A 26,281-nucleotide genomic window follows, 5' to 3' on the forward strand; every position below is an offset into this window, starting at 1 on the left:
CTTCAGTTGCCTTAGATATTGCACGTGGATATGAGTCTGGAGGGATTGGGATACGTCATTTACTAGGAGACCAACTGTGAGATGAGGCGGGTCACTTTTGCCAATTGTGGTCTGCACACAGCAGAAACAAAACTACCCGGTCCACAAGTTCTAATTTCTGGCATTTACAGAGAAGTTCCTGTATTATCTCTACACAACACTTTAACAGTGAAGACGGACAACAACCCCCTGACGTATGCGTTGAAGTCTGCGAAGCTCGATGCTATTAGACACAGATGGCTCACTGTATTGTCCACGTACAACTTCAACTTACAATACGACCTTGGCGCACCATCAATACGGATGCCCTCTCTCGGACGACTCATGCTCTGCTGGACTATCCAGCGGGATGCACCTCCTAGAAGGAGTTGTCTGCAGCAGGTATTAGAGATATCTGCCAGGCGATAAGTCAGCAGGAGCCAGACAAAGCAAGAGACGTGGACTGCTTAGGACCCCCAGTTGAGGTTGTGCCAGCCATTTAAACCAAAATCACCAACCTGAAGGTACCTGTGCTACCGTGCTTGACCAAAGATGAAGGCAGCAAAACAAAAGAGGTAATGGCTGGAAGGTTTTAAATTAATCTTAAACTCTGACATTTCTCTGGGCAACTGTCCAGACCATCGTTCTTTGCCTGCCAAGTCATTACAAAAGGGGAAAAGCCATTTGCAAATCAGGCTTGGTTCTACCCCAAAAGGGGCAGTCCAGCCCGAACCTTCCAGCCATCAACTTTTTGTTTTGCTTCAGTCACCCCGATTCGGCTGCGTATGCCGAGATGTGGGTCCCAAGCCTGCTGGGCCTAGAGACCCAAGCTACTCCTCGCTGATGACACCCAACAAGGCCAAAACATGCCTGGGGATGCTTGTGGTCAAGTGCAGAAGGGATGTGACCTAGCAGTTTGGGCTGGACTCCCCCTTCTGGCATGTGACCAAGCCTTATTTGCATATGGTCTTTCGCCTTCTGTAGTGGATTAGTGGGCTGAAAAACGATGGTCTGGAGGGTTGCCCAGAGAAGTGCCCGTGGTTATGATTTATTCAAAACCTTCCAGCCATCAACATTTGGTTTTGCATTGACTGGAAATTAAACCAGCTTGTCCCAACTAGCAGATCCTGGCATCACTCCATTCCTGAAAGCCAAGACCAAGCAAGCATATGGGCCCAGAGATGTCTTTCGAGATCTAAAACGGACTGCAGTGCTGCTCACAAAAATAGGGAAATAGGGTGGAATCATGTATAAGAAAAGCAAAGTTGGAGACAGACTATTACATTGCCTGGTGCTAAAGCATGGATTCTGCTGCAATGTATTGTATTATTATTTCAATTTTTAGAACGCGCAACAGGCCCTGGGCCTCAGGGCACACAACAACAAAAAAACAAGTAACAAAACCAAATGAGAAACAAACAGGTGGGTAAGCAGGGGAATGTCAGCAGATGAGGAGGGAGGCTAGGTTCAGCTGTTCAATACTGCTGATCATACAGACGTTTGTAAATAGAATCAATATTACTTGTCTCAACAGTGTAACACCATACCGAAATGTATATCTAACAATTGATAATCAATGTCATGACCAAAATTGTGAAATGTTGTTATTCCACATTGTTGAACATCGATGTTGAATGTATAGGACTATAAATGAATGTACATGTCTATAGATAACTGTACCTATGACACCTCTTGCTTTTTGTCATCAGTATGTACAAACTGTCATTTACTCTGACTATGGATACTTTGGAAGTACTAGTCTTTAAGAAATATGAATCTGATCAGTTAAACTATGGGTCTAGATAACCACAGACATAGTGATCTACCGCAGTTGACTCCTACACATAATCATTGCTTTATATTACACACTATGGTGTGCGGAGACTACCGAGAGAGAGATACATAACCGTTGTTAAGCTAGTAGCTACATCAGAATTATGTATAGCGCTAAAGACATATTCAACCGTCTAGTAGATTACCAACCTGCCGTATGAGATCATAAAGCTAGAGCTGCGAACAGTTTATTACTCCATAGACAATAACGGAGATCTGTATTGTGAATGAAGCCATACTGAGATTGAACTGAATTACGCATCAGCTATACCCAAAAAAAAATATTTTTAATATCGTTCTACTGATACTAACCCTCCGACATCTTTTTGAGGTTGACTAACATCTAAATTGTATTGAACAAGTCAACTGTTACTTGTAAATCCAAGTCAACAATTTACTTTTTTATCCTTTATCCTGATACCCTGAGTTGAATTCAAACAATAACGTTAGTGTTACACTCACCTGACTCCCACGGAGGCGCAGGCCTGGTTTGGAGTGCTGTTGCCTCTTCTATGGTGAAGCGCAGGACTCGGAAGATGGACAGGACCGGACCCTCAAATCTGGCTTGTCTGACTCGCAGAAATATCCTTCTGTGTGTGAAAAGGGAGTATTAACAATCTGCGGGATAATGTGTAAGCCTCCCACTCCCTTCTCACCCTCCACGAAACCCTTCTGCGATTCCCCGTGAAGTCTCACCTTAGGGTCTGAAAGGACAAGCTCTCCATCCTGCTTCTGATGCAGGGGCGCGTTGTGATCCAGTTACTTCACTGGATCATGGATTGTAGAGAGTTCAAGTTTGCTTGACCTTCCCGGTAAAGTACTGTGAGAATTCTGTTTATAAGAATGAGCCTGAAATAATAATTGTCCGTTGTCTCTATTTCAGGTGCAGAACAAAGATTGCGAGATGAGCAATGGAACCGACAAAGGAAACTCAGGTGAGTTGTTTGATGAGAGGTTCCTTTAGTGTCCTTGCATTAATGCACTAATGCTTGTGTCTTTTTTCCCCATAGGGCCCGGGGTTCGGAAATGCCAGAGATATGGCACCGACCCGAAGTGAAAGGTGCAGTTCCAGTAGATATCAGGTAAGTTTTTAATGAGCGTTCAGGTAATGTCTTAGCATTCGCTCACTAACGCTGATGTCTCTTTTTCCCCTTAAGGGCCGGGGTCCGGAAATGCCAGGATGCGGCACCGACCCGAAATGAAGTGGGAATGACCCAACAGGTAAGTCTTATGATGGCAAATTAAGGTTTTCTTATTCTCTTCCCTAGCTCACCTTTGTTCTGGTCTTTTTCTCCCTAGGCGCTGAAATGTGGTTGCGGATCCAGATGGTCGCTGATGAACATGGAGGCGCCTAGTAAAGGTGAGTGGAATGCGGCGCTGCAGCGATCGATGCGATGTGCTTTTAAAATGAATGTCTTCCTTTTCAGGATCGTCGGCGAAATGTCTCCGGAATGCGGGTTTAGCAGGTAAGGACTCTTCTTTCTCCTATTCTCTTCTCTTCTCCCTTTGCAGGTGTTCCAGGATGCTGGCGGGCGTGGCAGAAGTCAGGATGCAGGAGCAGACACGGTGAGCGTCTAGCTGCTAGATGCAGAACAACGCGAAGCGTGAGTTGCTGCTTGGGCGTGGCTTAAATAGCCTTCAAAGTAGTTCCAGGTATGTATCCTTCCTCTCAGGTATGTATTCTTCCTCCGGCCACACCCGTGTGGTTAAGTAGTCCCCAAAGAGAAAGTAGTCCCATTCAGGCCTCTAGATGGCCCGGATGTTGCAGCATGGTCTGCATCAGGTAAGTTTACACCAAGCACCTTTAAACACAAAGTCATCTTTTATGAGCCTGGCGCCTATGGCGCCAGGTCTGTTGTCCAATATGAGCCTAGCGCCAAAGGCGCCAGGACTGAGTCCAAAGGGCCCCTACTTGGGGCTGCTGAGACTTCCCTCCGGGACATGATGTCTGCCTCTGGGGTAGCTGGGCCTGGTCTGGCTCCTTGGAGGTAGGCATCATGACAGTTAGGGTTTGCCATTTAAAAACGACATATCCCAGTAAAGCAGGACGTAACCGCCATAACTTAATTGCTCGCATGTTGGTAACTGTCAGCGCTGTCCTTCAGACTGCTGAAAGCGAGACTCGAACAATGTAAGTCCCGATAGATTGAATATCTTTCATTAATCCGACACCAGGATACAAAAATACTTCGCGATTAATAGTAATGTGGACCGCGCAACCATGCCGTCCACGTCATCGCCTCGCACAGCCAGAAATGTAGCGTGTAGCTAATGTCCCGATGCCGCGTGAACTTTTAAGTGCTATTTTTCCTACGCTTGATATATGCATATAGCTAGTGTCATATGTGTAGAGAACAAGATCTATCCTTTGCTTAGGCAGACCCATAGAGAGGGAATTGTACCCTTTAAGGACCTCAATAAGAGAATACATTGGATTGAATACCACAGCAAAGTTGACAACAGCCACTATCAATCCAAGAGGCTCTTAAAGGTAAACCATTCTATCTTACAGAATTGGTGAATCTTAAAATGAAAGTAAAATCTAGATTTAGATTATCTTTTATCGATATGTCATTTACAGGGCACTTGCTCCAATACTGTACCGCTGCTGCGCAGACGGATTGCGCAGTTAGAACTCTACTTTTACAAGTCGGTCGACAAAATGAGGTGAAGTATCATAATGTACATTGTTAGACAGAAACCTGTGCAGTTCCCTCTGGGACCACTGCAAAAGATTTAAGGCTACAGGTGTTTGGCAGTAAACCCACTTGGTAGCAGTCTGTACCACCCAGATTTACCCGGTAGCTGTGGCTGAGCAGTCAGACTTCCCTCAAGAAGAGTTAGGCAGTATACAGAGCATACATAATGGGTACAGAGGCACAATAGTACAAGCAAACACTGACCAGAGCTAGGTGTAAAAGTATATAATTATTTATTTAAAAGACACACTCATAAATTACACTAGCACAGAAAAGGTAAGTAAGTCAAAACACAGTCACTATTACTTATATGTACATCCCTAGTTATTTGTTGGACAAGTCTAAGTTAACACCACTTATTTCCAAACAGAGGTGAGCGCTTAACGTTAGATGGCACTCCAACAAGTTAGTTAAAAGGGGAGGGAAAAGGCAAAAGAAGTGAAAACAGCAAGGCAAAACACTTTTCAGAGATTCACAGTGAGTGTAGAAAGGCAGTCTATTGAGGAGCAAGGAAGTTCGGTTGCCAGGCCCACTCTAGGGAAAGCCAGGCAAAAAGATGCCCAAGATCACACAATGTCACAAGTCTTTACAGGTGAGTAGAAAAGGTTTTTCCCAGTTAAGAAACGTTTAGTTAGGGTGTCCCAGGCTTACCAAGGGTCGAGAGCCGAGGGCTAAATCTACCCCATACAATCGGTGGCAAGGGAAGCCGGGCGGAACACGGTACCTTTAAAATGGAAAGGATCCTCCAGCGGGGGCAGTTGTTCCTGGTAGTGGGTGCAAGTCGCGGCATCCTCCAGAGGAGGAGAATATCTCGTCGTGGAGGAAAGCTGCAGGTCGTTGCACTACCAGGGAAGAAACCAGCTGTGGAGTTTTTCCGGTTAAAAGGATGTTACCCCTCTTTCGCGGTTGAGGTAAAAAGTGGTATCCCGGTTGCCGGGGTGCTTGGCACAGACAAGGCGGCCACGAGATGCTTCAGGGCGGCGAAAAGAAGGCAGAAACTGGTTGTCCCCACCAGTCAAGGGAAGAAGACTCTCCAGGCGGGAGATCTCCTCTGTCGTCGGGAAAAGTGGTGAGACGGTTCCGCAGGGCTCCACCAGTGGTGTCGTCTTGGCAGGTCGGCTCGGCTTCTCTCTCTTCGGCTTCTTAGGTCCTGTGGCGACTTCTGAAGAACCAGTCCCAAAAACCCTGCTTTTATGCAGCAAACCCCCATTCATACAGCCTAGCTGTCACTCAAACATGCTAAGTGGTGAGCGGGGTGGCTCACCACTTGGGCCAATCACACCAGAGTGCGACATGAGTTGGCAAGGCAACTCAGTCCAGGGTGCCTAAACCCCCTCCCACACCCCTGTGGTACCCAGACAGAATGGCTCCACTTTGGAGGGCTTCTGTGCAGAAGCCCGCCAAAAGTGGAACAAAGGCTCGACTCGGGTTCAGGGTTACTGAAGTGAAACTAGATGCCATTTTGGCAGCGAGTTCTGGCAAAAAATCCCAACCGGTGAATTTATATTAAATAAATAAACCGGCGGTATCTTTAACATTGCATCAAAAAGTGGTGCATTAAAATCAATGGGAAATCCCATTGGGAAATATTCCGGTGGAGTATCCACCAGCCAGAAACTCGGCGAGGGGGGACGGGACAGTACCGCCTCGACAACAGACCCAGGGGCAATCTAATTGCCCCTACCAGTATTTCCACAGTATGATGGTTTGTACTGGCTAAGTTCCTAAATTAAGACTAGTAAAGTCAATGGTGACTTTACAGACCCAGGGAGACAGTAGTCAGTCCCAGGGTGTGGAGTCTATGTTTGGGGGTCTCTATGACACCCCTGTGTTACTGCACTGAGGGTGCTGTGTAACACACATTTAAAAACCAATGATAGCCTATGGGGAAAAAATACCCCATAGCCCATAAGCACATAGCAAGTCACAGAAACACTCTCAAGTCATGCCCAAGAGTGAAGGTAAAAGAGTCTCACTCTTGGCAGGAGAAAAAAATAAACCCCAAAAATCCAGCAAAGCTGCTGGGGGACTCACTAGGTTAGGAAATTCAGCCTAAACAGAGAATTCTCCCTAACACTCGCCCCCCCCCCCAGACTAAGGGACAGGAGGATTTAATCCACTCCTGGATGAACCTCATACCTCTAGTCGATGACATACATCCTAGAGAGTCCATCAGCATTTTGATGGCGACACCCTGACCTGTGCTCAATGGTGAAATCAAACCCCTGGAGGCAGATTGACCATCTCAATAGTTTTGGATTTTCCCCTTTCATTTGCATTAACCATCTCAAGGGTTGGTGGTCAGTCTGAATGACAAAAGTAGAACCATACAAGTATGGCCTAAACCTCTTCAGTGCCCACACAATAGCAAAGCATTCTCTTTCTATTGTTGCCCACCTTGTTTCAGGATCCTTCAGTTTTCTACTGATGAAGCAAATGGGGTGTTCCCTACCCTTCTCATCCAGTTGGCTAAGAACTGCACCTATACCTACATTGGAAGCATCAGTTTGTACAATGAAAGTTTGGTGGTAGTCAGGAGCTCGGAGTACTGGAGCTTGGCAAAGAGCTTTCTTCAGGCTTTCAAAGGCCTGATTGCATCCATTTGACCTTCTTAGGGAATTGTGGAGAGGATATCACATTCAGAGGAGAAGCTATGGTCCCATAGTTCTCAATGAAATTCCTGTAGTACCCAGTGAGGCCTAAGAAGGCTCTCACCTGGGTCTGAGTAGTAGGTGTTGTCCAATTTTGCACAGCTTCAATCTTGCTGAGCAAAGGCCTTTTCTCACCACCTCCTACCTCATGTCCAAGGTGGACCACTTTACTCTGTCCAATTTGGCATTTGCTTGCCTTTATGGTCAGATTGGCCTGCTCAAGAGCCTGCAAAACATGTCCTAAGTGGTTCACATGGTCCTCCCAGGAGTGGCTGAAGACTGCAATGTCATCCAAGTATGCCATGCAGAAGTCCTCCATCCCAGCTAGAACTTGGTTCACCATCCTTTGGAATGTTGCAGGTGCATTTTGTAGTCCAAAAGGCATAACCTTGAATTGGTATAGGCCAACTGGGGTAGAAAATGCAGTTTTCTCCTTGGCATGGTCTGTCAGGGCTATTTGCCAATAGCCTGACGTAAGGTCCAGTGTGCTGAGGTACTTGGCTGCACCAAGTTTATCCACCAACTCATCTGTCCTTGGCAAAGGGTGGGCATCAGTCTTGGTGACTGCATTAAGAGCTCTATAGTCCACACAGAATCTCAACTCTTTGGATCCTGCCTTTGGTACTAACACCACTGGGCTAGACCATGGACTAGTAGAGGGCTCTATTACCCCGAGATCAAGCATCTTCTTGACCTCCCCTTTGATGTGGGTCCTGACATGTTCTGACATTCTGTATCCTCTGCTTTTGACTGACAGACAGTCACCAGTGAGTATATCATGCTGTCCCCAAGGGGTCAAGCCTGGTGAAAGTGAGAACAGGGGGGCAAACTGATTTAACATAGCTTTGCACTCCTCCTGTTGCTCAGGGGTCAGATCTGAAGAGAGATTAACTCCTTCAACCTTTTTGTCCAAAGGTAAGCCTCTCAGGAGGTCAGGTAGAGACTCACTCTCCTCCTCCTCTTCTGATGAAGCTAGAAGCAAGGCTCCTACTTCTGGTCTAGAGACATAGGCTTTGAGGCGGTTGGTGTGGAAGACTCTGGGAGCTTCCCTGGGTTTGCCCAGATCCACCAGATAGTTGACCTCTCCAAGTTTTCCCACAACCTTGAAGGGTCCCATCCATTTGTCTTGCAAGGCCCTCTGCCTTGTTGGAAGCATAACTAGAACTAGCTGGTCTTGAGTAAACTCAACCATGTTAGCCTTCTGATCATGCCAATGTTTGATCAGTGCTTGTCCAGCTTTCAAGTTGTCACTTGCTTCTGCCATCATGTGTGACATTCTCCTTCGGAGACCTATCACATAGTCAGTCACTCTGACTGGCTTGGGGGAAGGAGCACTCTCCAACCCCTCCTTAATCAGGGTCAAGGGGCCTCTGACTGGATGGCCATAGAGAAGTTCAAAGGGAGAGTAACCTACTCCCTCCTGAGGGACTTCTCTATAAGCAAAGAGAAGGCATGGCAGTAGAAGGTCCCACTTCTTTTTAAGGGGTTCTTCTAAAGCACCTATCATGCTCTTCATGGTTCTGTTAAACCTTTCTACCAACCCGTTTGTCTGAGGGCGGTATGCGGTTGAGAACTTGTAGGTAACTCCGCAGGTTTTCCACATGGCTTTCATGTAGTGGGACATAAAATTTGACCCCCTGTCAGAGATCACCTCCTTAGGAAACCCAACCCTGGTAAAAATACCAAGGAGGGCCTTAGCTACAGCCGGAGCTGTAACAGTCCTCATAGGAATTGCCTCAGGGTACCTAGTAGCATGGTCTACTACAACAAGGATAAACCTGTTGCCTGAGGAGGTTGGGGATCAAGGGGACCAACAATGTCAATCCCTAGGGACTCCCACAACTGGGAGAGGCACTAAAGGTGCCACATTCTTAGAACCAACCTTACCAGAAGTCTGGCAGGTGTGGCAGCTCCTGCAATATCTATCTACTTCAGCCCCCATCTTTGGCCAATAAAAGTAGAGAGAGAGCCTTTCCTTGGTCTTCTTGAAACTCAAGTGACCAGCCAAAGGAATCTCGTGGGCTAGTTGCAAGAACTGTTGTCTGTTCTCTTGGGGCACTACCAGGCGTTGGTAGGCTTCAGGTTCAGATTCAGTTGGTTCACTGTAGAAGAGGCCATCTTCCCAGTGTAACCTATACTTCCCAGGCTCTTGCCCATCAGCCTGAGAAGCTGCCTGTTGGCGAAGGCCCTCCAGAGTTGGACATTCTCTTTGTCCCTTATGGAAAGCTGTCCTGCTGGGTCCACCTTCTGCCAGTAAAGACTGCAGCTCAGGATGGTCAGCCGGGTCCAGGTCTCCAATAAGTTCTGGGCCTCCTACTAGCTCTTCTTCAGAGTCTAGTTCAACCAGACAGGGTTGTACCTCCCTCTAAGCCTCAGCTGGAGGTGGAGGTGGAGTTACAGGTGTAACTTTGGACAACCTCGGGGAGGTCTTTGTTGGAAGCACTGGAGTGCTTGCTGTAGGTTTCTTTCTAGGAGTCTTGGGTTGCCCCTTTGCTCCTGATCTGGTAGTTACTGCAGTACGTTGCTCCAGTGGAAGAGGAGTGATTTCTGTCATCATCTCCTGAGATAAACCTTGCAGGGTTTTCTCTCTTGCAGGTTTGGTGAGCTCCTGTAACCTTTTACTAGGGGGTCTGGGGGTATGTGACACAACTCCAAGAGCTTTCAGGTCATTACCCAACATAACCCTTCCTGGTACTTCACATTGTATACTGAGAGGTATCTTCACAGCCATATCATTACACTGGATGAGAACTGGTAACTGGGGACACATCTGCACAGGCCCTCCAGCTAACTTGGTGAGGCATTTGGGTGCCTTAGCAACATCCTCTGCCTTGAAAAATGATTCATCCACCACAGTTATGCTGGCCCCAGTGTCCCTGATGGCAGGAGTCTCCTGACCATTCACGTGGACACTGTCCTTAGAATACTCTTTAGTATTATCTGGGATAGAATTATAGACATCTAAATTCTGTTGTTCCCACAACCCCAGGGAGACTAAAGAAACACTGGCCGAGACTCCAGTGGGTTCATCAGCCAGTAGTAGAAAGTTTCCACTTGCCATAGGGACTTCCTCCTCTGGAGCGAAGGCTAAGGAGACAAGCTGGACCCCTGAAGGTTTACCCTTACATCTGGGATCTCCTTTCACATGGTCAGTAGCCTTACAAACATAACAGGATCCAAAGGCCCTTTGGAATGGAGGCTTGTTCCGACCTCCTTCTGGTTTGGCACCGGAAGGTATACTACTCTGCTGTGGTTTCCCAGGTGGCTTACCCTTATGTTGTGGTTTGGGGCCCTCTTTGGAATTGGAATTATTTGAATTCTCTTTGGAGTCTTTCTTAGGCTGCCTCCCCTCATCCTTCTTCTGAGTTACCCCAGAATCCTTGTGAGTAGCCCTGTTGGCAACCCACAAGTCAGCAGCCTTAGCTAGCTTTCTAGGATCTAATTCCCGTGAATCAGCCAAGTGCTGTCTGAGCTCAGGAGAGCAGGCATCATAAATTGACTCCATCATTACAAGATTTCTCATTCCTTCATAAGTGTTCACTTTGTAACCCTTAATCCATCCCTCTAAGTTTTTCAACCCTTCACACACCCAGGTAGCCCAAGGGGTACCATCATGCTTTTTGAGGCTTCTAAACCTCTTAAGATACTGGGAAGTGGTCTTCCCAAACCTAGCTATCAAAGCTAGTTTCACACATTCATAATCTTTCCTATCCTCCTCCCCCAACTCCATTACTGCATCAATCGCAACAGGGGGAAGCCTAGAGAACAACCAGGCGAGTAACTCATTACCTGTGATGTTCTGGAGCCCATGATTATACTCAAACATAGACAACCAATCCAACACATTCAACTTAGGCTCATACATACCAATCAATTCTTTAGGCATCCGGGGTCTTTTAGGACTGGAACTTCTAGAGGAGCCAGAGAGAGAAGCATTCTGAAGAGACAATTTCTTCATTTCTAGCTCATACTTGAGCTCCATTTCCCTTAGCCTTAGTTCTTTGTCAGTTTGAGCATTAAGCTTCTTGTACTCTAATTCAAGTTTCATTTTCTCCAGTTCATAGTACTGAGGACCAAATGTGGGACCTGGCAAAGGCCCAGTAGGTACAGCTGGTAGAGCAGACAGAGGCCTAGAGGGAACATCTACAATAGTTTCATCTTCCTCTTCTGTTTCTGATCCAAGATCATCAATACTTTGTTCAATATCAATATCATTGCTGTTCTCTACATTTGCTGGAGTGTTAGGTTCCTCTGAACCATCATCCAGACTTTGGTTTTCTAACAACCTTTCTATTAGCTCCATTTTCTTTCCTTTAGTCATGAGATTCTTATGCTTACAGAGAAGTCTTAGACAATCAGCAGTTTTTGTAGCAAGGGACTATTGACTATAACTTTCCATAGCAGACCGGTTAGAATATGACTTTTTCTTTTTGTGCTTAAGCTTTGTGGTTAGTTGCACTAAGGTATCTCAAAAGTACACTAAAGTGTATGCTCAATACAAATCCCACCGCTGTACACCAGTGTTCGACAGAAACCTGTGCAGTTCCCTCTGGGACCACTGCAAAAGATTTAAGGCTACAGGTGTTTGGCAGTAAACCCACTTGGTAGCAGTCTGTACCACCCAGATTTACCTGGTAGCTGTGGCTGAGCAGTCAGACTTCCCTCAAGAAGAGTTAGGCAGTATACAGAGCATACATAATAGGTACATAGGCACAATAGTACAAGCAAACACTGACCAGAGCTAGGTGTAAAAGTATATTAAAATTACACTAGCACAGAAAAGGTAAGTAAGTCAAAACACAGTCACTATTACTTATATGTACATCCCTAGATATTTGTTGGACAAGTCTAAGTTAACACCACTTATTTCCAAACAGAGGTGAGCGCTTAACGTTAGATGGCACTCCAACAAGTTAGTTGAAAAGGGAGGGAAAAGGCAAAAGAAGTGAAAACAGCAAGGCAAAACACTTTTCAGAGATTCACAGTGAGTGTAGAAAGGCAGTCTATTGAGGAGCAAGGAAGTTCGGTTGCCAGGCCCACTCTAGGGAAAGCCAGGCAAAAAGATGCCCAAGATCACACAATGTCACATGTCTTTACAGGTGAGTAGAAAAGGTTTTTCGCAGTTAAGAAAAGTTTAGTTAGGGTGTCCCAGGCTTACCCAGGGTCGAGAGCCGAGGGCTAAATCTACCCCGTACAATCGGTGGCAAGGGAAGCCGGGCGGAACACGGTACCTTTAAAATGGAAAGGATCCTCCAGCGGGGGCAGTTGTTCCTGGTAGTGGGTGCAAGTCGTGGCGTCGTCCAGAGGAGGAGAAGATCTCGTCGTGGAGGAAAGCTGGAGGTCGTTGCACTACCAGGGAAGAAACCAGCCGTGGAGTTTTTCCGGTTAAAAGGATGTTACCCCTCTTTCACGGTTGAGGTAAAAAGTGGTATCCCGGTTGCCGGGGTGCTTGGCACAGGCAAGGCGGCCACGAGATGCTTCAGGGCGGCGAAAAGAAGGCAGAAACTGGTTGTCCCCACCAGTCAAGGGAAGAAGACTCTCCAGGTGGGAGATCTCCTCTGTCGTCGGGAAAAGTGGTGAGACGGTTCCGCAGGGCTCCACCGGTGGTGTCGTCTTGGCAGGTCGGCTCGGCTTCTCCCTCTTCGGCTTCTTAGGTCCTGTGGCGACTTCTGAAAAATCAGTCCCAAAAACCCTGCTTTTATGCAGCAAACCCCTATTCATACAGCCTAGCTGTCACTCAAACATGCTAAGTGGTGAGCGGGGTGGCTCACCACTTGGGCCAATCACACCAGAGTGCGACATGAGTTGGCAAGGCAACTCAGTCCAGGGTGCCTAAACCCCCTCCCACACCCCCTGTGGTACCCAGACAGAATGGCACCACTTTGGAGGGCTTCTGTGCAGAAGCCCTCCAAAAGTGGAACAAAGGCTCGACTCGGGTTCAGGTTACTGAAGTGAACCTAGACGCCATTTTGGCGGTGAGTTCTGGCAAAAAATCCCAACCGGTGAATTTATATTAAATAAATAAACCGGCGGTATCTTTAACATTGCACCAAAAAGTGGTGCATTAAAATCAATGGGAAATCCCATTGGGAAATATTCCGGTGGAACATTTCCGTGGTATCCACTGCCACCAGCCAGAAACTCGGCGAGGGGGGATGGGACAGTACCCCCTCGACAACAGACCCAGGGGCAATCTAATTGCTCCTACCAGTATTTCCACAGTATGATGGTTTGTACTGGTTAAGTTCCTAAGTTAAGACTAGTAAAGTCAATGGTGTCTTTACATACCCAGGGAGACAGTAGTCAGTCCCAGGGTGTGGAGTCTATGTTTGAGGGTCTCTATGACACCCCTGTGTTACTGCACTGAGAGTGCTGTGTAACACACATTTAAAAAAACAATGATAGCCTATGGGGAAAAAATACCCCATAGCCCATAAGCACATAGCAAGGCACAGAAACACTCTCAAGTCATGCCCAAGAGTGAGGGTAAAAGAGTCTCACTCTCGGCAGGAGAAAAAAATAAACCCCAAAAATCCAGCAAAGCTGCTGGGGGACTCACTAGGCTAGGAAATTCAGCCTAAACAGAGAATTCTCCCTAACATCCATTACATTTGGGAACAGAGACTCTACATTGTTTTGAGGGTGAGGTTTCTTCTTTCAATTTTTGTTTATAGAATTACATTGTAGAAAATTGAAGAGTTGATCCCTAGCTCCTGAAGAAGAGATTGTTATCTCGAAGGGTGTAGAGCTAATTTTTATTAAATTTTATTTGTAATTAATTGTTTTCACAATGATCTTTCATGAAAAACTAGTATGCACCTATGAATGCAAGTCTTGATTGTTCTATCGACAGCACTAGTGAATAAAACATTGAATTACTTTTTTCACACATTATGTATCATATGACCATTTATGAATACAACTAACATATTGACTGAAGTTTTCTTCACTAAAATAGGTGTGCATGGGACAGTAACTTCAGACTATCAGCAAATCTAGAGTATTATTGCCAGCACTGTGCCAGGTAAGTCAGCAGGAAGATAGTGGCTCACCCAGCATCATATCTCTATCACCTCCAGAATTCCAGTCCCATGGACCTGATCTGCATCGACTTCCTTAGTTTGGAGACGGACAGGCAAGGTCTGTAGAACAACCTGGTGGTGACTTACCACTTTACACAGTACGTGCAGCATGCCCCACCAAAGATCAGTGCACCACCACAGTTGCCCACGTGCTATGGGAGAAGTGCTTCATGTGCCAGCCAAGATTCATTCTGACCAGTAACCAGATTTTGAGTCGACACTCGTTAAATAGATGCTGGAGCTGGTTGTCACCAAGAGGAGCCATACAATTCGGCACCACCCTCAGGAGAATACCCAAGTGGAGAGATTCAATCCCACTCTCTAAGCGATGCTGGGCCCCCTGAGGTCAGAAGAGAAGAGCATGCACAGTCAGCATGTGCCTACCCGGACACATGCCCACAACTGTACAAAGAATGATGCCACTCTGTTTACGCGATATCTGGTCGGAAGGACATCCGGCTAACTGTAGATCTGTGTTTAGGAGTGTCTGCAAATTGGATAGGTAGCGAGAACTATGCCAGCTGTGTGAACCACCTAAAACATCAACTAAAGCAAGCCCATCAGCTCACCCAGCCTGCCAAAGAGAAAACTCCAGTATGTAAAAAAAACATTGCTACGATGCCAAGGGTACATTCCACGTTCTGAAGCCTGCCGATCCTGTATTGAACAGCAGTCTGGGAAAGAGGATGGATTTGTGATAAGTGGGAGTCACAAGTGTTCATCATTGAGCATCAATTGGGAGAGCTCCCTGTCTTCTGACTGCAAGAGGATCAAGGGGCATCAAGACCTTTCACCTGAACCAATTGCTGCTAGTCGGGGATGAGAACCCATATGTTCTGGCAGTGACAGAAGAGGCACTTCCAAAGGGACCAATGACTAGACAGTAATGACTTTGCACTGGCAAACCAGAAGTGGAAGACCCTTTGCTGGCTCAATCCACTGCAGCTCCTCTAGCTACTGAGACTATAAGACCATTGGAAGACCACCCGGAAACCAGTGATGATGCTGACGCACAGGGCAATATGTTTGGCATCTATCACAAACCTTTTACAGATCAGACACTAGTATGGGTTCCTACATCCATGGACCCGGGATTCCGCTCCTACGGAACCTGAAAATGTTCCTCCTAAAATGCATCCTGATCCTGTCCCCATCCTCCCTGCTACCCAGGATGTGGCAGAGGACCCGTTATCCGATCCCCACTGGCAGAAAGAGACCCTGACTCAGTATTCGGGGGAAACCTTAGATAAGGCCCTGGCTTTGTTCCACTGGGGAGAGGAGGCCGGTTATGAAATTATCTTACGAGTCACAAGTCAGTGTGAGGTTCTCATTGCCCGTTCTTCACAGTTTCCCATTCCCCTGTACATTAAGCAGGTTACTGGAAGATCAGGGGTACTGTGGGAGGTGCCTGAGATTCAGGGTAGTGGGTGGCAACTGGTGGCCTGCAGATCAAAATCATGGATAGAGTTATTGATCAGGCCAAGGCTATCCTCAGGGCTGGGGATAGTTCAATTGTTGTAGGAAAGGGGAGAAAAGCATGTAATATCCTGCTGGGGGAAGAAACAAAAAGGAAAAAAGATTGAAGGCACTGCCTGTGCATAAGCTGCATGGGGGAACCTTCAAACAACAAAAAGGATGTGGTGTGGTAAGAGTTGAAGCACGAACCTCACATCAGAGGGTCGAGCCGGTGCTTTGCTCAGCGCCACCCTGAGAAAGAAATCCCTGCTTGATCCTGCCTTCACCTGTACGTCGTCAGTGAGGTGTGACATAATGAGCCACTCCTGGCTTTCAGGCTCCCGTCATATTGCATTCGGCTTTTTGTAGGCCCCCTTTAAAATATGGGTAGGAATACAAAACATTGCGGGCTACAAATACCAGAACTCTCAGAGCTTGATGGGAGCATTCTGATCCGGAATAGTTTTAAGAAAGAGGAGTGTGAATGAAGTAATTATGAATGCCATTGTGCTGAAGAATAGAAAACATGTACTTCAACCAATTACGTGAGGTTATCCCATTGGGTTAGGTACACAAAAGGACCCCAACAGTTCTTTGTTCAACATGCACATTTATGCTCAAATTCCAGTGTGCCATTCCAAATGATGCAGTTGGCGCATAGTGATTTCTGTTGTTTACAATGCAGAGAAGCTGCTTGCATACACTGTGATGCAGTGAAGTTTACTCCTTGTGTCTGGTAACCTAAGGAGTACATGCCATTTATTACAAAGCCATTTGATAACAAATGTGTTTTTATTTGCAGCACAGGTGCCAGCCGAAGCAAAGGCTTCTGGATTGGGCCAAAACCGGTCAGACACAAGAATAGGTAGAACATCTAATGTCCACCCCATTGATTAACTAAAGTACATTTAAATTAATTACTCATTTTGAATTAGCTTCACGGATAAATAAAACAAAAACAGAAAGCCATCAACGATGCAGATTTCCCACACAACATGTCATCCTAAAGTGTTGACAAAAGGGGAAACCCATATGTTCAGAGTAGGGACACATACATGCCTGGAAATGCACTAGCCAGCAGCACGTGGGTAGGAGTGTATGAACACCTGATGCTGAGGGCCACATCCCTAAATACCAATGTGTACTACTGAGTGCCTCCTTAAAACCTCTACATTCTCAGCCAATTACAAAATGGGACGAGGTGGGGGCGCGTGGGCAGATCGACAGCAATTGCCCCTAAATGTTCCTTTCAGATCCTGATGCGCCCAGTCTCCCTGCGCTGCAGCATGCCATGAAGATCCCTTTGTCCCCTATGGCACCAAAACCTGCCCACACCACTGTAGCTTCAATAGTGCACTATACAAAACGCCTTTGATAACGACTAAGATGGTTGATAAGAAGGAAGAGACGGTCTTGGAGGGAACATTTAAAGGTAGCATCTGAAAGTCATTATTGACCTCATCTTGGCCAATCAGTCTATGGAATGGACTAACTACTGGTATTGAGTGCATTCCAGACATTCCGACACCAGAGGCAGCCAGGCAAACAGAAAGCATTTCTCTGCAATGCAAATTTACTAGCCCAATTTCTCTCAGCAATTCCCACTTTAACACAACAAAGTGAACGCTAAAACATGGACCAATGATTTCAGTTTAGTAAAGAACATTTTTTAATTTAGCATTGCACCAAAAGCAAGATCATACCAAAACGGTTCCAGTTTAAGCAAGCTTACAATCAAAATGTTTACCTTCTAATGGCAACCTAGTTATTTAAATATTACTAAAACACATTTAATTCATTACAATGTTGTGTAATATAAACATTATTAAGCTAATATGTTTTACTTCACCACTACAACTACAATATACTATCATTATATGATCATCGCCTTATTGAACTCAGGAGGAGTCATGATCTCTTGGGATAATGACCCTTTCCAGACATAGGGCCCGAGGCTAGGGGAGCAGGTGAGGATTATCCTGTGATAAGGACCCCTCCTCCCTCCTCCCTTCTATACGGATAGATTATAAACAAACCTTGGAACCACTACCAACGATAAAGCAGAGCCGGATTGCAGCGCCTCTCCATATGAGGCGGAGTGATGGCCAATCCCTTCTATGCGTCACCCACTTGGGGCATCTACAGGTTTGAACCAGTGCTCACCAGGGTCTGTCGTGCAGCAGAGCCAGAATAAGCCCAAGTTGACAGCGCCCAGCGCATAGGGCAGTAGGAGGTGATGCCTGCTGAATTCCAGCTCAGAGCAGTAGCCATAAATCTCCCAGGTGTATTCGCCATACACTGCAGCTTCCAAAACGACATGCAGCACTACAAAAAACGGACTTCTACGAAACAAGAGAGAATTAAAAAGAGCAAACCCAATCACAATACAATACTACAAATGCCTGAATTATAAATACTTCATGTTTTATTTTCTTTATTTTAGCATTTATAGCAGCGCCCAAGACCCTCAGGTATCACGGCGCTAGTTACAGTAAGTACAAAGTGAATGATAAGGACAGTGCATAATAGTTGCAAACTGCAGGTAGGGGTACAGGTAACAGAGCACAGGGCTAATAAATGGCAAATACAGTAGTTACAGTTAGGTAAAAAGCAAATACAGTGCAGGGCTGAGCAATGTCAAATCCAGTAGTTACAGTTAGGTAAAAAGCAAATACAGGAGAAAGAGAATGGGACACCTCTGGACCACCAGGTTCTGCGAAACCTCTCCCTTAATGTTAACAGACTGAACTCCCCTAACAAACGAAAGGCAATTTTATTAAAGCTCTATAAAACGCTGCGATAGCTATGCTCCAAGAGACCCACTTGCTGCCGGCGGACGTGACCCGGCTTCGTTCTCGATCATTCCCGCTTCAATTTTGGAAACAAAAACATGCCCGGAAGGCCGATACACAGCAGTCAAATGCCTCCTGTTGGGAGACCTATACACCCTCATCTCGGTATATGCCCCTAACACGGGACAATCACTCTTCTACGACTCCTTGGGCACGACCCTCGCTAGTTTTGTGGAGGGCCAAACAATTGTCGGAGGGGACTTCAATGGGGTTCCCGACCCCACTAAAGACCGGTCACACCCCCCGATTTCAAGCGATTTCGCCAAAGCACTCAGCCTCCTCCGGCTGTTCAGGTCTCTGGAGATAATAGACTTGTGGCGGGTGTTTCACCCTGACGAAAGAGACTACTCCTTCTACTCGTTCGTACACCGCACTTTCTCAAGGATTGACTTATTCCTGATCTCCCCGCACACCTTCCCCTCAGTCAAAGAGGTCTCCATCGGCACGAGAGCCATGTCCGACCACGCTCCAGTGTTCTTGGAACTCCGGGTTCAGGACCCCAATCTCAATAACCCACGCAAATGGTCTCTATATGACCCGATTCTCAATGACATGGCTACGAGAGACAAGATCGCGACAGGAATTAAAAACTTCTTTGACGAAAAACCCAGCCTCGGACACCTCACTGGCAAATAACGGACACCATGAAGGCAGTAATCAGGGGCTCCCTCATCGCTCAGGGAGCGGCCTACCACCGGAACAGACGCCAGACCCGAATAGCTTTAGAGGACGAGCTAAGAGAGGCTGAGGCAATCCACAAAGAAAAAGGCTGGTCCCCGAAGACGCAACGGATCATGCGAACAGCGAGGAAAAAGCTTGAAGCCCACTGCGCAGAACAAACCGCCCTAATGATGGTAAAAGCCAAACAATCATATTACGCGAAGGGCAACAAGGCAAACAGGTTCCTGGTGGCCAAACTAGCCAAACGGAGATGCGTCAACACGATTGCAGGCCTACGTGATCCTGAGGGGGTCACCCGATACTCGGAGCCCGAAAAACAACAGCTCGCGACAGACTACCTGACCCAAATCATGGGCAACCCCTCGGAACCGACCGCAACAGGTGGAATATCTACAGAAGGCAGCGGTTCCCCGTCTCGCCAACACAACGAGAGACGAATTGGAGGATCCCATCACAGGGGAGGAGGTCGAGGAGGCCATCAAGTCGCTTAAAACACGCTTAAAACACGAGCCCCAGGCCCGGACGGCTTTTCGACCAAATTCTATAAACTTTTCAGGCCACAAATGACCCCCATCTGGTGACCCTGTTCAACTCCTTCAGAGACACAGGCGAGATCACTCCATCGATGCAGGAATCAACCACCATCCTCCTGCCCAAACCAGGAAAGGACCCAAGGAGTCTAGCCTCTTACAGACCGATAGCACTCTTAAACATTGATGCAAATATATATTCAAAAATCCTGGCAAACCGCCTGAATCGCGTTCTCCCGAAGATCATTCATCCCGACCAAGCAGGCTTCATCCTCCATCGATCAGCAGGAGACAACATACGTAAGAACCCTGAACCTGGTGGACCTCGCCTCCCGGAACTCCCAAAAACTGGTCTTGGTGGCTCTGGACGCAGCCAAGGCATTTGATCGAGTAGATTGGCCCTTTATGAAACTTACCCTAGAGGCCTTCGGCTTCGGGCCAACTTTTCAGACAATGGTGCTGGCCAACTATAAGAGCCCAAGTCTAAGAATTAATGGGCACAGCTCAGCTCCGATCCCCCTATCATGCGGAACCCGGCAGGGCTGCCCGCTATCACCCTTACTCTTCGCTCTCACCATGGAGCCTTTGGCCCAAAGGATTAGGGGAAACGATCAAATTAAAGGGCTGCAGGACGGCCCCAACCAACATAAAATTACCCTATACGCGGACGATGTCCTACTCACGATCTCCGAAGCCCAATCATCATTGAAACAGGCAATACGAGAATTTACCACCTATGGTGAGGTCTCAGGCTTCACTATAAACTTTGACAAATCCTCGGCCATGGGCATCGGGCTCACTCCAGCAGAACGGGAGCCACTGACGACGATGTGCCCGATGACATGGGTGAAGAAGGCCATCCCCTACCTAGGGACCCACATCCCGGCTAACCCAAGAGACACATACAAAGCCAACTTCCCCCGGCTACTGAAAGAACTGGAAGGCGACTTGAAACGATGGGAGCCCAAGAGATCTCACTGCTGGGGCGCACCACAGCATGCAAGATGAACCTACTGCCGAGGTTCCTATTCGCCTGCGCCTCCCTCCCAGTAGCGATCCCCACACCAACCCTCAAGGACATCCAAAGGAAAATGCTGAAATTCATCTGGAAAGGTAAGAGAGCGAGAATCCCTCTCAAAACGATGCTGGGGGGCTCCAAGCTAGGAGGTCTGGGGGTCCCGGACTTGAGGGCCTATAGTGTGGCAGCACAACTAGCACAGTTTCAGGCATGGCAGACCATAACAAACCGCCCCAGGTGGGTAGAGCTGGAACAATCACAAACACCTTTACCCTTGCGATTTCTGCCACACATTCCGCCCCCCTTAGAACACACTGGGGAGACCTCCTCCTGTCAACTAAACACACCCTTAGCTCCTGGGACTGGGCTCTAAAGCAGAAGGGAGTGCCCAGAGGACTGAGCCCACGCTCCCCGGTCTTCCATAACCCATCCTTCTCACCCGGAGCAGACCCCCGCAATTTCCAGAACTGGATAAAGGGTGGGCTGGAGACCATAGACCAGCTATATATGGGAGGGACACCCCTCACCTTCGCCCAATGCAAGGAGAAGTTCCAACTCCAGGAAAGGGACAGATTCACCTATATCCAGCTATGCCACTGGTGCTCGCACCCCCAGACTCTGCAGGCGGCAACTCACCCGCCCACCGCCCTGGAGCTGACACTGGGGGACCTTCCAACTCGGGGCAGGGTATCCACCGTATATAGGCGCGTCTTAAGGGACTTCCTGTCCACAAAGACCCGCTGCATGGCTCAATGGGAGGCAGACCTGGGCCATACGGTCGAGGACCAAACCTGGGTGGACATCTGGACCAGAACACATAACTCCTCCACCTGCGTTACCAATAGGGAATGTGCGTACAAGGTGCTCCTCCGGTGGTATTACCCGCCCCTTCGACTTCACCACATGAACCCACATGTGGATCATGCCTGCTGGAGAGGATGTGGTCACCCAGGCTCTTTCTTCCATATGTGGTGGGCTTGCCCAAAGATATGACAGTTCTGGAGGACATACCTAGAGACCATCGCACAAATTACGGGAACGGCGATTCCTCTGGAACCTGAACCAGTCTTGCTGGGAACCCCGATCCCCGCGATCTACCCGCGCTCCGGGACCAAGTCTAAACTATTGACACACTGCCTTCTGGCGGGGAAAACAGTGTTGGCCAGGGCCTGGAAATCCCCAGAAGGACCTCACATAGCCCAATGGTGGTCTAAACTCTGGGGCATCCTGATCGCAGAGAAGGTCACGGCAGCACAGGCGGGAACGCTCCACCGCTTTCAGAATGTTTGGAGCCCAGTGCTGGAGTAGGACCAGCGCTTCCCCGCCCAGACCTACAAACCGACCAGGGCCCGATGGATCTTGAAACACCAAGAGGACCCTGGAGAAGACACATAGACGCTAAGGGGCGAACTGGACAAGCCAGAAAGAAAATTCCACCTCCAAACATGAGGGGGGGAGAGGCCAAAGGGAGATGGGAGGGAGGAAGCCCGATGGGGGAAATGAGGACTGGGGATCGAAGAATCTGAATACGCATTGCTTGTGATATGTCATGATTTGTATATTTGCCATCCTGCCTTGATTTAAAATAAACAAAGTTAAAAAAAAAAAAAGCAAATACAGTGCAGGGCTGAGCAATGTCAAATCCAGTAGTTACAGTTAGGTAAAAAGCAAATACAGTGCAGGTCTGAGCAATGTCAAATCCAGTAGTTACAGTTAGGTAAAAAGCAAATACAGTGCAGGGCTGATCAATGTCAAATCCAGTAGTTACAGTTAGGTAAAAAGCAAATACAGTGCAGGTCTGAGCAATGTCAAATCCACTAGTTACAGTTAGGTAAAAAGCAAATACAGTGCAGGGCTGAGCAATGTCAAATCCAGTAGTTACAGTTAGGTAAAAAGGAAAATACAGCGCAGGGCTGAACAATGTCATATCCAGTAGTTACAGGTAGGTAAAAAGCAAATACAGCACAGGGCTGAGCAATATCAAATCCAGTAGTTACAGTTACGTAAAAAGCAAATACAGCGCTGGGATGAGCAATGTCAAATCCAGTAGTTACAGTTAGGTAAAAAGCAAATACAGCACAGGGCTGAGCAATGCCAAATCCAGTAGTTACAGTTAGGTAAAAGCAAGTACAGAACATCAGACGGACCATGACTCAGATAGTGGACCTGCCGCATAGACCATGGTTTTAATCTCCTCTGGGCCGACTCAAGCCTTCATCTTTCCAAGGTCAGAAATAGAGTACCAAGGTTACGGGCAATACATTAAGGTAATAAAACACAAGAAATAATATATTTATCCCAGGAGTAAATGCCCAATACAATAGCAAGATTCTGCACACCCCTGGAATTAGAAATGCCCAATGCAGTGATAACTGTGCCCAACAGGAACTTCACAAACATCTTTGAAGACGTGAACAGATCAAGATACTTAAACACCCTCAGGTTTACAGTTGGGGTGCAGAACATCGGGTACATCAAGAGCCTTAGATTGGTTCCAGTAAGGGAATACTGGACACTGCAGCAGGGAAGATTATTGTTAATGGGCTTTGGTTCTGGAGGGGTGGGGGAAGGTGCCAGCATCTATACAGTGTGTTATGGTAATTCAATTTTTAGAGTGCAACCTACACCAACAGGGCCATCATGGCTCTAGGGGAACAAGAAAAGTGAGAGCAGCAGCAAACAAAACTAGAACAGAAATGTTTTTAAAGCACGATGAAAAGATAAATGATGCTGAGTGGTGCAAAGAGAATGCAGAAGAGAATTCCAAAGTTGACCAGCAGCAACATAAAAGGAACGGCCCCTAATACGAGAGTGCATGAAGCGAGGGACAGAGATATGCAAGACTACAGGAGAAGAAAGAGGAACGTAAGGACAGAATTCAGCATGCAGATACTCTGGGCCAGTCCCGTAGAAAGCCTGGTGAACAATACAAAGTGCCTTAAAATTGACACACTTACACACAGGAAGCTAATGAAGAGGAGGCAAGGTTGAAGAGATAGAAGCATGATGCGGTAAGCTAGTGGCAACTCTTGCTGCAGTATTTTGCAAACGTTGCAAAAGATAGGACGGTTGTGCAAGATAAAGTGAATTACAATAATCAAAAGAATCGGAGATCATAGTTGACACTACCAAAGGGCAAAATTGTAAAGGAAAATGAGGCAGAACTGTACACGCAGATCCCTCAGTATAAAATTAACTGACAAATAGAGCTCACTTGAGCCTCCATGGAAAGCGTAGCAGAGTGCTTCATGCTCAGATTTGTTACTACTGAGACTGCAGAGGCAGAGGGCCAAGATCAGAGGGCCAGAAATCAGATGGCAGTGTCAGGAGGAGAGCTCACTACTAAAACCTCATTTTCTTTTTAGCTATTATGGCGAAGCCAGTAATTGCTAATCCAAGTGTGCACTGGAAGCAGACAGGAGCGACAGCGCTCAGCAGAAGAGTGAAGAGAAATATCAAGAGGAACCAAGACCTGAAATGTTGTCTGCATAGGAGTAACACCGGAAACCAAAAGAGTGAATACGTTTAACCAGAGGCTGTATATAGACATTGAAAAGAAGGGGAGAAAGAGCAGAACCCTGGGGAACACCACAAGTGATAGAAACCTCCAAGAAAGAATGGAGGAGAGGGGTGACTGAAGATTCAAGTAATTTGATAAATTCGAAGGAAGTAAAGAATCAAGAGTGTTTTTTTTAAAGTAACAGAATAACCAATGCATGCTTAAGAGCAGGTGGAGCAATACTATTTGAAAAGGAAGTATTAACTGATGGGGACACGAAAGGTGCAGTAAAAGAAATAATCTCTTTAAGAATAACAACCGGAATGGGATCAGATGGAGAGGCACATTTCTGGCCCTTAGTGGCAGTGATGATGCCAGAATGTTCAAAAGCTGGAAACGTGGACCAGGAATGAGAGGGGCTCAGAGAAGCCGAAATACCAACAGGCAGAGGAGACTGTGTGTCAGGAACCAAGATTGGAAGTGCTGGAGTCGCTGGAGGTTCCGACCCCGAGGATCTTTCTAGTCCTCATCCAACATGGCACGGTGCTCGGTGCGTTGTATCTGTTGCTGTTTCATTCAACGCTCCGAGTGCTGCTTACTCGTTCCTCCGTCCCGTGATACTGCTCCCTCTACAGCCCTCCCCTAGCGAGCCTGAACTACGCTCGTTTCCTTTCCTCTCAAACCTCTCTATCCTTTTTCTGTGTACCCTTCTTCTTACTTCTGCCTTCCTTGTTTCCCAGTCTACTTTCACCCTATTCTAACTTATTTTTCCGTACTCGCTGTCGCTCTGTACAGTCGACACTACTCTTTTTTAATGGAATCTTCCGTTTGCTTAGAGCGCCTTCCTATCCGCTCGACTTCCAAACCAACCGTTTTGGTTGGACTTCCTGCCTTTGAACGCGGTGCCACTTCTCCGCACCGTGTTCCGCTACATCTTTTCTGCTGCCTGTTAGTTCAGCTCTCTCTCCCTGTGGATCCAGCCATTGCCGCTTGGTCGGCCTTCTAGCTGTCTAGCGGTCTTCCGCAGGGTTACTTCTCCACACCACGTTCTGCTGTCTTTCGCCTGCTGCCAACTCGGCAGCACCCTTCTTACTTGATTCTGTCTCCTCAGTCATCAAGTTTTTGCCTTGGATTGTATTTTCACATCTCTGGATCCACGACAAGAGTTGCAGAACATCTGTGCCATCTCTTTGACTCATCACCAAGACCATCTATGAACTAGGGTTTTTTCTGCCTTCGTGCTTTTTCCCTAGATTGGAGGCTGGCCCCCTGCGGTTCCCCTAGGGCAGGTCTTTGCCTCTGTCAAGGTGGCCTCCGGAGGGGCCAGACCTTACCTACACGAAAAGAAGGTTCGAGCACCCAAGGGCAAGGGTGCAAGGATAAAAAAGAAACCCCAGAAGACCGAAACCGATCGTCAAGCATCTACCTCAGGGGAGTCAGGTGAGGAGAAGGGGGAGGTAGACTCAGAACTTGACACTGTGCAACAGATCCAGATATCGTCTGTTGAATAGAAACAATCTTATGAAAAAATGAGGAAAGAGAATCACAAAGTTTGAGACGGCAAGGTAGGATTAGAAGACTGGGCAAGGGAGAGCGACCAAAACAAGCTTAAACAATTTCTTAGGAGAGTTAACCACAGACTCCACATAAGAAGTATAATAAGCATGCTTAGCTTCAACAATGGCAGTTTGATGCTGAGGCTTTACGCAGAGCAAGGCAGGCAATAGGAAATATGCCACTTCCGCTCGGCCTGCCTGCGAAGAAGACATAGACTAGCAAGCTCGAAGGAGAACTAGGGCTCAGAAGGGAGTCTACTGGGTTTGGCAGTTTTCAACAGAGCCAAGGGATCAGCAGTAGAGGTCAAAACAGAAGAGAGAGACACAAAGTCAACCATACTACGCAAAGCAAGGGCATCAATAATGTTAATGGAAATATCAGCGCTGGGGACTGCATGCCAACACTG

At 47.2% G+C, this 26,281-nt stretch overlaps 1 protein-coding gene across 3 annotated transcripts in view; it reads right to left on the bottom strand.

Moving 5' to 3' along the window:
* ZDHHC4 (zinc finger DHHC-type palmitoyltransferase 4) overlaps positions 1-26,281 on the bottom strand; it is a 297,668-nt gene that overhangs the window by 15,707 nt on the left and 255,680 nt on the right. For all 3 annotated transcript variants that reach the window (XM_069647350.1, XM_069647353.1, XM_069647352.1), the window contains exon 4: positions 17,902-18,080. In XM_069647350.1, coding sequence (XP_069503451.1) covers positions 17,902-18,080 — 179 coding nt within the window. The remainder of the gene's footprint in view (positions 1-17,901; positions 18,081-26,281) is intronic.

This window comes from Ambystoma mexicanum, chromosome 2q (assembly GCF_040938575.1).
Source record: "Ambystoma mexicanum isolate Mex_15411 chromosome 2q, UKY_AmexF1_1, whole genome shotgun sequence".
Lineage (NCBI taxonomy): Eukaryota > Metazoa > Chordata > Amphibia > Caudata > Ambystomatidae > Ambystoma > Ambystoma mexicanum.